This window comes from Cyrtonyx montezumae, unplaced genomic scaffold, assembly GCF_038088225.1.
Source record: "Cyrtonyx montezumae isolate F1298 unplaced genomic scaffold, pur_monq_1.0 scaffold_10, whole genome shotgun sequence".
NCBI lineage: Eukaryota > Metazoa > Chordata > Aves > Galliformes > Odontophoridae > Cyrtonyx > Cyrtonyx montezumae.
Window position 1 is genome coordinate 7,271,581 of NW_027071826.1, and position 12,555 is coordinate 7,284,135.

At 39.5% G+C, this 12,555-nt stretch overlaps 1 protein-coding gene across 2 annotated transcripts in view; it reads left to right on the plus strand.

Moving 5' to 3' along the window:
• The window catches only part of JAG2 (jagged canonical Notch ligand 2), a 60,706-nt gene that overhangs the window by 15,719 nt on the left and 32,432 nt on the right, over positions 1-12,555 (plus strand). For both annotated transcript variants that reach the window (XM_065749361.1, XM_065749369.1), the window contains exons 3-4: positions 6,731-6,785; positions 11,488-11,742. In XM_065749361.1, coding sequence (XP_065605433.1) covers positions 6,731-6,785; positions 11,488-11,742 — 310 coding nt within the window. The remainder of the gene's footprint in view (positions 1-6,730; positions 6,786-11,487; positions 11,743-12,555) is intronic.

The window sequence follows — 12,555 nt, forward strand, 5'->3', positions numbered from 1 at the left end:
CTCTGTATACTTGCTTAGCTGGCCAGTAAGGTAATGCTTGTAAAACTAAGTACATCAATAGAGGTATGGAAGAAAACAAGTTTTATTGAAATGTGTGTACAGGAGATGTCTAGAGGTTGCACAGTCAGTGCAGTGGAGTAGAAGTGTTTCAACAAAACTGGTCTGAATGGCTGGTAAATCAGGTATTGGTATTAAACACTGCTATTTTTTGGAAAATCTCAGCAATAGAATGTTATTGCAGGACTCTGCACTTCAGGTAGCAAAGTATTCTCTTTTTCTTAATTCTAGAACTGTAAGGAAGAGGTTTGGAAACTAATCCTGGGTGCCTTGTTGAAGTGACTATGAATGACAGTTCAGGCTTCAGAAGTGGAACTTAATCTCCCTGAGTACAGCAGAGATGTGTATGCATGCTGGATTAGGAGGAGGGAAGATGGACTGGGTTGGGAGTGAGGAGCAGATTGCTATGAAAAGCAGTAGTTGCTTATACTCAGCAAGACTAGCATTGATGCTACACATGCAGTGGTGAAAGGAACTGTTAAAATAGAAATTGGCTCTTCTAGAACCTTTACAGTTTCCTGTGAACAGAATTGTAGCTAGCAGCTTTTCTTCAGATAAGCTTTAGCAAGACTATTGCCTGGGCAAATCTCCTGCAGCTTTTCTAAATAAGAAGCTAATTACTTGCTTTTGTTGCTGTGAAAACCTGATGAGATATGTGCTCCCTACTTAACTATAAGAGGAGACTGCTCTGTCTGCAGCAGCTGCCTGGCAGAGAGTGCTGTCAAAGTTCAGGACCACTGCTGAGGTTTTTGGGAACAAATACTATGCTTGAGTTGAGTGATAAAGTTAAATTAGCTGAGGTTTGCTTTGGGTTTGTTTAGGGTGCTAAGTTGCAGTCTTGTGGGTTATTCTGGTGGTTCATCTTATGTCGGTGGTTTGTCTGCTCTGTAAGTTGGTCTGAAGTGACTGCATTAATGTCTTCCTTTGGAGATCTGTAGCTGTACACGCTGTTTTATCCTCTTGTGAGCTACCTGAAAATGAGCAATTGCTTCTACAAGTAAAGCTAATATACAGTTTCAGATTTTAGAACTCCCCAGCTGAAAGGTTTCCTGTGAAATCTCAAGGCCCCTCAAGTTGTGTCCTGCTGTATCAGTAAGGTCTGAGTAGCTTCAAATCTTCACTTGAAGGTCTTTTTCTAGCTGTCCCTTTGAGTTATGTGTTCATAGTTGTATCTAATGGTTTGATTACCTTGATGAAAAAACCCACTATGCTCATTTTTCACAAAGGACTGTTATAATTCCCCTTTGAGTTCCTCCCTGAAACTGTTTTCTTTTAGATGCATGCAGCTGGTTGTTGGCAGGATTCTTCCATCCATTTGCTTGGTAATTTTTGTTAGCTGAATGCGAGTCCCTATCTGGGTGTTAAGTATTAACTCTGATTCTGACTTATTCACCTGTTGTTTTTATTTGTGCTCTTTTTCCAGAGAGATGACTCTTAATAGTCTAGACATCTTGATTTCCCCTTGCCACCCCCACATGCACACACGCACATACACACCCCTCTATTTTTGAGTTTGCTTTGTTTGGGGGAGGAGAGGAATGAGGTGTTCAAGCCTCATGTAGGTGGAGGCTTGAGCCTGCTGGCAGCTAACCATGTCAAAAGTACCTTCCCTTTTTTCCCTTCCCCACCTCCCAGGTTTTGTTGGCTTTCTGAAGAGGTCAGATGGGGCTCATCTGTAAACAGCTCCCCTCAAAGAGCAGCGAGGCTCCAAAGCTCGTAAACACTGCCCTGCTTTTGTGACTTGCCCAAGAGGAGTATAACTTCAGTAATGGCTCTCAAGTATGGCTTAAAGTTGCTCAACATCTTTCTGTTCTCCGCTGCCTGTGTTTGCAGTACTCCAAACCAGCCTTCCGCAACGCTCCTGACAGATCGCCATTGTTTGACTCTGGTTTCCTAAGGGAAGGCTTTTTGTTTAGGCCTCACCATGCCAATGGTACTTCTCAAATGAAAAATGAGGATTTATAGGAGGGGCCCTTCTATAATTTTGCGTTGGTGTGATCTTTGCTTTCAGCAGACAAGTTCTTGCATGCAAATATGTCAGAAGTTTCCATGAAGCTTCAAAAACGAGCCTCATTCTCTCTTCCCCTCTATCCTTCCCATGGGAAACAGGGCCTGGGGAGTGAGGAACTCCTGCCTTCTGTCTTCATCAGGACTGCTTTGAGAAGACCAGAATGCTTGTTCTATCTATCTGCCCTTAAATCTGTGTTGAAGATGCCTTGGACCTTCTCTGAATCTTCCTCTTCTCCGTGCTTTTGCAATCTGGTTTATTTATGAGGAAGTTGTAAGGCCTTACAGAGCTGCTGGGGAAGGAAATGGAATATGCTTGCCTCTTAAGTCAGCTTTTTCCATGGCAGGCAGGCTGCTTGGGGGAGGGGGGGGCGGGTAATTTAAAGAGGGAAAAGTATCTTTTTTTTCCCCTTTGCTTTTACTTTATTTCACTCTTGTAGGAAGTTGTGTTTTTTTTTTTTAATAAAGAAAACCTTGGAATTGGCCATGCTGATCAAGACCTTAGCAAGTTGATTTGAAGAAATACTGGTGATTGCCTAGCCTAATTTCTTTAAACTTAGGGATGACAGTGTCTGTTTTGATCTATTTTTGCAGTCAGAGTATTCAAATCCATAAGTTGCTTATTTGTGAGCAAGTTTGAAAGGAAATGGAAGTGATTGTTGGTGAAAGCCTGTGTTTACAGTATAGCAGTCTGGACAGGAAGGTAGCTTGGGCTCCAGGTTTGATTAGGAGCAGTGGTTATTTTCTAATCTGTAGTAGGTTACTGATATCTTTTGGGATTTTGTCTATTTATAGAAACTCCCAGTCAGAATGTTTTTATTGGAAAATTTCAGGTGAAATCAAATGTTAGAATAAATACATTAATACACAATAGCTTATTAGATGACTTTTTAAAATCATTTTTCTGTTGATTTCAGCTCAAAATTTTGTGGTTTGGGGAAGATTCTGTTTAAAAAGTAGTTCTCTACCTAATTAAAGCATTCTCAGAAGATCAGTCATCTTGGTTTAGATGAAGAATCTGACCTGGTTGTCTACCTGAGAACATCTTTGAATGTTGATTTGCAAGTGTTAAGGTTGTGAAAAGACAGTGCTGAACAAATATTACAGGTTTTGGTTCCCCCTGCCCGGAGAAGAGGTCGTTGGGATGGTGTGGGGAGTGTTTTGTTTAGTGTAAGCAGTGGAATAATGCTTTGAAGTTTTTTTTTTTTTTGCCATCACTGCTGCTAGGAAAAACACAACTGAAGCAACACTGTCAGGATAAGTAGAACAGGCTGAAGTTGTATCTTTCCAAGGGGGTTAGCTTCTCTGTTTAGTTAACACCTATGGAACTATTCTTCTATAAAGCTATGCTTTTCTGCAGAAATGTGCTGATTTTCTTCTCTGGCAGCCTTCAACATACTGTGTTTTGATTTGGTCAGCACCTGTGTTGAATTCTTTCTGGGAGGTGAACCTCTCAGTGCAGTACTGCTCAAACCAGGCCATCCCTTCTCACTCTGAGCCATGATTGCTTGCAAAACATCTTCTAAATTGTACTAGTTGAAATGGACAACAAATACTACTTCACAAAGCTTTCTGTGTAAGAACAGAATGGAGTGTTCTGGCTCCACTGGTGAGGTGCTGGTCGAGTCAGTCCAAAGCAGTTACTAAGTTAATGCAAGCTCTTCAGTTTTCTGGAAGCACGATTTAAAAAGAGTGTAGACTTGTGTCAGTGCCTTGTGCTACAGAAGAGCTGCTTGCTGCTCATGCTGTGCTAGACTTTCCATTGGACAGTGCAGGTAATGGCTAATGCAAGCCAGTGGTAGAGCTCTTACAAACTTAGAAAACGAGTGTCTGTTTAAGCCAAAAGTGCTATTAAATATTTGTCTAGTAGCATTATTCAGCCTATAGCTCTTTAGTCTGGTTATCAAGTAGGGTTACAACATGGGTGAGTGTGTGATATTGGATTCCACAGTAAATGTTTTTGATATCTGAGCTGTAACTGTAAAGCTCTCAGTGTAGCATATCATGAGCATGTTCAGTGCATCTTTTAATACTTTCAGTTGTTTTAAAGTGGAAGTTTGAAAGAATTAAACCAGGCCTTGTGTGATACTCTGCAATATGATGGGGGCAGAAGTGTTTTTTGTGCTGGAAGATCAGGGTTCTGTTTCCTGTTTTGAGGAGCAATAACTACAACACAGTCTGTTGCCCTACTGCAGAAGGGGTTTGTCTTTAAGGTTATTGCTGGACATGAGGAGGAGATCATAAGTTGGGTTGGTAACCTTAATATATTTTCTACCGGAGGAATAGCCCTGTAATCAGCTGTCTTTCTGGATGTGTCTGTTGAGGCATCTGGAGGGTGGCCAGACTGTCTTGGCTGAAACTGATTTTCTTGTAAATGTGCATTAGCCTATAAATACTGTCTGTGTTGTCTTGACTAACATCTACAATCTAAAGTGTGATTAAAAGCCCTCCTACAACGTTGAGCTCTGCATGCTCAACTTTCTTCAATAGTGAAGTGTGTGTAAGTAACCCAGAAGAAGATATGGGGAAATAAAGATTACAGGTTGCCAGTCCAAGAAAGGATATATTGCTGCATGTCTTTATTGTATGTGTTCCTTTTAGGCCTTGTATGGATGACCACATAACTCCTAATCATCCTCAGTTGGAAGGGGGAGTGCTTGAAATCAGGCCCACAGGTACAATTAGCTTTGCAGAGTGTCTTAGACACTGTGGGTTGTCCCTTTATTTGCACCTTCCAGTGTGTGTCCACAAACATTCTCTATCATTTTAGGTAAAATAGCAGATATAAATCTGCTTTCAGATGGAATGATGGGAAGGCATAGTTGACCAAGGTAACAAATCCAGTACAGGTTTTTACTGCCTTAGCCTGTGTGGGCAGTTGGCTGCAATGGCCAATTTGCAGCAGGAAAGACCAAGCCTTACGTAAGATGAATAAGTGGACATCTGGAAGCACTTGAACACTGTTTCATACTTCTAATAAAAATCAGTGGAGCATAGGAAGGATGAGGGGTGTGTTACAAGATCAGTTTTTAAATGCAGGAGAGGTGGATACAGAGCTATGAATAGGGAACAAATCTCTGCAGGATTATACTTAGAATACACTTTAGATTTCATGCCTAAGGTAAGCAGACTTAAAACTGCCAGAGGGCAACGTTAGGGTAATACTATATAGTACTTACTTTCTGATGCTATTTTTTCTTCCAGAGGTGGCTGTAACTCCAGCATGCATGCCTCTGTCCAGTGTAGTTGCTGCTGAGCTTCCTTGGGTGCAGTGTGACTATTCAGCACTAAAACTTAATGCATTCCAGTGATTCCTTTCCTAATGCCTGAAGCTAAAAGTACAAGAAACATTTTCTAAAGGGCATAGTTTGTGGTTTATATGTTAAAGTGATAAAAGAATAGGCAGTCATTTCAGGACTCTATGAATGGGGCTGATGGTGTTTGCAGAGGGCCTCTAGCAAAGAGCCCTACTGAAGGTGTTGCATGTGCATCTCTTGATGCAGCAGTAAAAATCTTAAACACCTATGGAAAAACAGCTGAATTAACGTTATGCTCTTCTTAAAGTGTTCATTTCCCTACTGGATGTCCCCAGGTCCATATGAGTTAATAAATTGCATTTAGCCCATGAATTCTGCACATGCCAAAACATGACTCTGGTTTAATGAGTTTCAGGGTTTTTTTGTGTGTGTGGCTTGCCTCTAGCCTCTAAACACTAAGATGTTTATATGAGGGTTTTAGGATAGTGGTGCATTAACTGTTATTGTTACGGGTTCTGAGTGTATGTGAGAAACTTGATTTTAACGTGGATGAGTTGAAAACTCTCTGAGCTGAAGTGCCTCACAGCTGCTCTTGTTAAACATAAAACACATAAACATTGCATCTGTGTGTAAGGTAATTTTTTCTTAAATAATCTTAGTATCTAAATGTTAACGTGTGTGATGTGTAGTTGGTCATAAAACTGAGGAAAAATTACAGAAGCCTTGCTGTAGTGAGGTAAAGCTATTTAGCTTTTAAACTGCCTGAAAGGGTTTTATATCTTTTTATAAGGGGAGAATCCACTACTGTCTTTTTTTTTTTTTTTACAGGAAAGTTTCTGCTGTGTCTTTTTCAGGTCTTGTTTCCTTTTGTGATGGAATCTAAACTTGTAGTAGGAGAGTAGACTTTTCTTTGCTGTTTTCTAGGAAGACTTATCTGAACTAATATACTTACAAGTTGGTGTTTTAGTTGCATCCTGAAAAGATGTCTTATTTTATTTCTTCTCTTTTTGGCCTTCACTTGTTTGTGCTAAATTTCCCAGCTATTTCCCACAGTTCAGAACCCTTCACTTTGTTCAAACCCTTTAGGGATACTTCTAAAAGGATTTCTGTGGCTAAACAAAGCTGAGAATTAAGAGCTAAATGAAGTGGGAGTAGAAAAATTACTAGCCTGTTGATGTGTGGGGGAAGATGTTTTTTGTTTTGCTGCTAGCTTGCTTTGCCCCACGGTTTTTAATGCTTTATATTTCAACTTTTTGAGAAGATGCCTTCAAGGGCTTTCACATGACAGCAAAATACTGAGATTTCAAACTACTTTTGTTGTAGCAATATCAGCTTATTCCAAATCACTGCTTGTTTGTAGCCTATAATAGTGGGTTTTATTATCTAATGAGTATCTTGTTTCTTTTCAGAGATCGTTCACACTAATACTAGAAGCATGGGATTGGGATAATGATACAAAATCTGGTGAGTATGTAAACTTGCAGTTTTCACTTATTTTGTGTCCTGTGTAGACAGATTGGTGGGGGAGAATGGTAGGCTGTTGCCATCAGACATCATTCCAAATCAATCTGAATGCAAGCATGCAATCTAAAGGGTATTTGCAAATCACAGCAGAGAAGCTTGTAGTAGCATTTTTGAAAAGTTACTACTGATAAGAAAAGGAGAGGACCCTAGTAAATGGAGAATGTAATGTGTAATTTTTAATTTCAGAAACAGTTTAAGCAAGACCTTTTTTTCCGTAATGGAGGCAGTCTATACTGTAGAACTTCTCTTTAAATTCTTCATTCATCCATCACTGCCTTCTGTGGTAATTTGTGATCACATAAACATAGGTATTTTTTTCCCCCATAAATAAAACACTGTTTTTGAAAGTGTTGTAGGTTATTGTATGATTTCTTTAGTACTGAAAGTTATCTTGTTTCTGATCTCTAAATACTAATCCTCAGTATCAGAGCAGGGGTATTGATTTGAAGGAGAAGGATTACTGCCTAAGTGCTTCAAAGTAATTTGAAGGTGTTGGTTGCTGTATTGTTGCTGAAGTGGGATTTCAGATTGATCCTGCTCATTGGTAATGGTGTACAAGCTTGCCTCTCAAAATAATTCATAGCTGCAAGTGAGCTTCAAACTCCTTATTAATGACTGTTAGTCTTGACTGGCACTATTACAGAAAAAGGTAAGTGGACATGAAGATATGACATAGCAAAGATGCACGCCCCTTGTCTTCTATATTCTGTTCTCTGCTGCTTCACTGACCACCCCTGTCAAGATGCATCAGGCATAACATTTTAGTTATGCCCCATTTTAGGGTTATGCTAGCATTTCTTAGTCCCTTTCCTTGAAATCTGGGACCAGTCCTACTTGAATTTCCCTGACAGACTTCTCAAACTTAAAGATTTTCCTAATGTACTGTCTGGTGATTGGTGATGAGCTTCTTCCTCAATCCTCCCTCTGCTGGAATTGACCAACTTGTCTTGTTCTACAGCTTCAATCTTTTGTTCTAAATGTGTTTTCTGTAGATCTCTGGTAATTCACCTTGCTACAACCCTTCTCTGATACATCCTACTTCAATGGCAGTTCCCAAAGCTGGGATTGGTATTCAGAATGAGATCTTGTGTGCTGAGCAGAGTGAACCTGTGGCTCATGTTACATGTCTCCCATCACAACTGTAAGGAGGCTTAGAGTTTTGCCAGTCTCTATGAACTGGTGAATGGCTCTGAAGTCAGGTTGTTTTTCCTGTAAGGGGGATTAGTGCAAGGCTGAATGCTGAATTGCTCTGCTTGCATTTGGACTTTTGAGTAGGTATTTTAAAGAGTCCTTCAGGAATTCTTCAGGTTAACTTGAAAGTTTTAGAACAGTTAGGCTTCCCTCCCTGTATCTGCTGGTATCTCTTTACTGTACTCATCAACAGCAAGCCAAGAGTGCTGGTAGCAGGTCTGTGAAGTACCCATATCATGAAGTCTGACAAGAGTAAATTTATCCCCTGGTGTTCATCATAAAATGCAAACCATTAAAGGATCTAAAAAACATGGGTTTGCAAACTTCCCCTGTGCTTTCCTTCTCTGTGCAGCAGCATTGGCAGATCTGCTGGGAGACATGGGCTGAAGGGAGCTTGTGGCAGTGTAGTGTTACTGCTTGTTTGCTTTGGGAGCATGGAGGAGGGGGAGAGGAAACTGGCCTAGATACAGAGTCAGTGTGAAGGGCCTGCTCTCTGTCATCTGTCACAGTGGTGCTTGCTACTTTCCAGGTAAGTCATTTGACTTGGCAGACTTGTAGTTGTATCGCAGAGGTCTTGGCAGTACCTCACACTCTGCTGCCATTACAAAGCAGGCTGGCATCTTTGCTGTGAAGTAACTTTCCGTGGGGGGATGTACTGATTGTCTTCCTCTTAGTCTGTAAAAGACTGATCTGCCCTTACAGCTTTAAAATGGTTGCTTGAAAGAGGCTGAAGGCTCTTGAGATGGGCACAGCCTGTTCACTCAGGCATTGGTTTTTTATGGTAGCTGTGTTTGTCTCTTTGCAAGCAGCATTTTTGTTGCCCTGGTAGTGGCTTGTTATGAATGTCTGACTGCTGCTAACAGTCAGTGTTGGAGTGTGAGGTTCTTAAATACAGACAAAGATAGGGATCCCTCTTAAATTGGGTGCTTTGGAAATGGTAATTAAAGAGAATTTTGAGCTGTTGTTGTGTGTAAATTTTGGTGCTGCTGTCTGCTTTTCTAGAGATGCTTCTTGGAAACTTTTTCAGTCAAGAAGCCTATTTCTTCTGAGGTATATGAGCAGGAAGTTAGGAAGAGTATCATGTGCTGCACTTTAACCAGTAATCAAATTCAGTTATATGGCCTGCTGCCTTTACCAAGGGCTAAACATGTTGGGGGGGTGGGGGAGAGGGGAGAGAGGAAGGGGGGGGAAGGAGGACCACCAGCTGAATTTTATGGTAAACCAGATGCAGGTAGCCAATATCTTCAGAGTCATGTAAGCATTGTTGAGGGGGATGGAGAAACCTTGACAAAATGTGTTTCCCAGTGGTAATATGATGTCTTTGGGAAATGCACTTATCCCAAGTAAGTATTAAATATGAAGAAAAGCAGAGTCATTGAGTCTCATGCTTACTGTGGTTGTTCTGAATCTAGCATTAGAAACTAGGTAGTTTGGAGCTGATTTTCCTCGTGCCTTTGTGGTTCAGGATGATTTTGGAGTTTATAACAGGGGCCATTTTAATAAGCCTGTGTTGCTGCTAATGGGAGAATGGTTCTGTAATGCATACTTGCTGTTGTTCATGTTTTTTTGGCCATCAAGTGACTTTGCAATTTATGTCAAGGTTCCCAGATCAATAGTCATTACAGAATAAGATTATGGAAGGATATTGAATCTTGAATCTAATCATGAGGCTTTTAAAGGGCTAGGGAGATGATTCAGGCACAGACAGAAACAGACAGCTTACTCTAGCTTGCAGGCTTCTTGTCCATTCTGCTATTGATACTGTTGCTGGATGGCAGAGGACTTCACCTGTAGGAATTAGGGAGTTAAAGAACTGCAACAGACTTCAGTGTGTTCTGTATAGCCATGAAATGTTTCATACAGACTAGTCTGGACATGTGTGATTTGTAGCCTGTAGGTAGCTTTTACCACTTAAATATTTGAGCATAGGTACTACTTAATGATCAGACAGCCATTTAATGCTTAATCAAACATAACTTTTTCTTTTCATATTCATTAATTCTAAGAGGAAAGATTTTTATCAAGCAAGCTTGAAAAAAATGTCAAGGTTACAGTGCAGTGCAGCACCCACTTCTGTAGCTTTTACTTTAGTAACTGAAAAGTTGTCACTTGAATTCTCATGCTGGGAGGATGTACAGCTTTGGTAACAGATGCTTAGGCAACTTCAGTGCTGTCAAGTAACTTTCTAGGTGAGAAACATGACCTTGATTGATTTCCTAGACCTAGATTAATGAGTATTATGTATATAGAGTGTGTGTGCTGGAAATGGTGGTTCAGTGTTGCTTGCTATCAGCTTGGCCTGTTTTATATTATTGATAATCTGGTGCTTAGATTTCCTCAGTAACATTGCAGACTCTTGCTGTGTTCAGGCTTTTGGTTCTCAATTTCTTTTTATGTGCGTTATAAAGAATCTTATAGAAAAGGACAAGTTTTGAGCTAGCACTATTACAGCATTTTCATTAACTGGGTAGAAAATTGATGTATGCAAGTGGACCTTCTATATTCTTTCCTTGCCCTAGCTATTGCTCTGAGTTGATGTATGTATATATTGCTCTGAGCTGATGTATGTATATATATACATATTCTAGTTAAAAAAAAAAGCTTTGAATTGGCAGTTCTATAATCTTGTACTGTAGAATCCACTCATCCTGTGTGATTGCTAAATATTTTACGCATGCTTCACCTTAGTGATCTGAAGCTGGAAGTAGCAGTGCTGCTGCTTTCTGTGAGAGCTAGGCAGGATGCTTGTGTGTATTGCACCACTGGTAATAATCTGTAGTTCTACAGAGGAAAACAGTAAGAATGCAGAGTAGAGAAGTCTCTTGACAGTCCTTGGTTCATGTGTCTGCCTTCTCAAAGAGCCAAACATTGACTGGACAGAATATTCTATAAAATTCTTGCTAGATCCTTTTGCCATCTGTATAGAAAATGAAGAAATGGAAATAACCTGGTTGATGTATATCATGAAAGTGTACCAGAGCATTTTCTGTTGCTTAGTAAATCTGAAGCATGTTAAGGGTGTACTGTTGTTTTAATTTTAAAATCAAAATTGTACCAGAGAACTGTTACATGAATATCTCAGCTACTAGATTAGGCATATTTTGTGATGTTATAAGTAAAAAAGGAAGCGAAGAGAGCCTCAGATCAAGATAACTGTGGGTTGTCAGCATGTGGGTGTGGTATGTTTGGCTGCCTTGAAAAATAAGCTATTTCCTAAGGATTATGTTCCAGGGTTTTTTTTAATATTTCCTTTAGGACACTTTTTTAAAATTGGCCTTCCTGTAATGAAGCTTGCAAGGCAAAGGAAAATTCACAGTAGATTTTTATCGCTTAACAATTTCTTTACTAGGCTTTCTCTTAACTAGCTGAATACATTTGTTTTGAATTTACATGTTCATATGCTATTTAAATATCACCTGTTGAATTTACTGCTTCTTTTTAATAAAAATAGGTGATGACTTGTTAATAGAACGAGTGGCACATGCAGGCATGATCAACCCTGAAGATCGATGGAAGACACTACAGTTCAATGGTCCTGTTGCCAATTTTGAAGTACAAATAAGAGTGAAGTGTGATGAAAATTACTACAGTGCTCTGTGCAATAAATTTTGTGGCCCTCGAGATGATTTTGTTGGTCACTACACATGTGATCAAAATGGAAACAAAGCCTGCATGGAAGGTTGGATGGGAGAAGAATGTAAACAAGGTACTATGTTTACTTCATTTTTTATTACAGCAGTTTAGTTCTGTTGATGTAGGGATTTCTATAGTCAGTGCTGTTGCCTGTTAATTTTAACTGATACAGGTTTGTCCTTTGTATAAATTTCTTCATTAAAGCATAAATTTTGCTTATTTCATCTCGAGATAACTTCAAAAAATGGTTTTCAAACAACACAAAAAAATTCTTCATCTAGAGTGAAGCCTAGGGCAGGATATGCTGTTTATGATGTATGCTACAGGAGGTGCACAAGAACTGTAGAATTTGAAGTAATTAAGTATATTTTTTCACATTGGCCTTATTCAGAGGGACTACTTCTTCAAAGGAAAATGATATACTGTGCCTGTAGATGTGAAATTTTATTGCACAAGGCTAGCAGCAATACTGTAGGTTTCTAATCCTTTAAAAATCCCCTGTAACGCTTTTAGAATTTAAGAACTTTAAATTTTAATGTGTGCAAAGCTGAAAGCTTTTTGATAGCTCTTAGTGTGAACAGAAATTCAAGTATAGTCATCTTTTTTAATGCCTTGCTAATCTATTATCAAATCTTTGTTTTGCTTCTAGTCTCTCAGTGAATAATTAGTGTAAAAATAACTTGACATACTCTTTCTGTTGAAGGCTTTTTGTTTTGTGATCCTTTTCCTCTCCATTAAAAAGCTGTTAATGAGAGGGAAGATCATCTTCAGGGCTTAGTCAAGGGCTTCTGTATCTTGCAGTGTAATATCAGTCTAATTGGTTTAAAGAACAAAACAGAAATACTTGATACAATATTCCAGTACTGGCACTGCATACCTGTTAGTT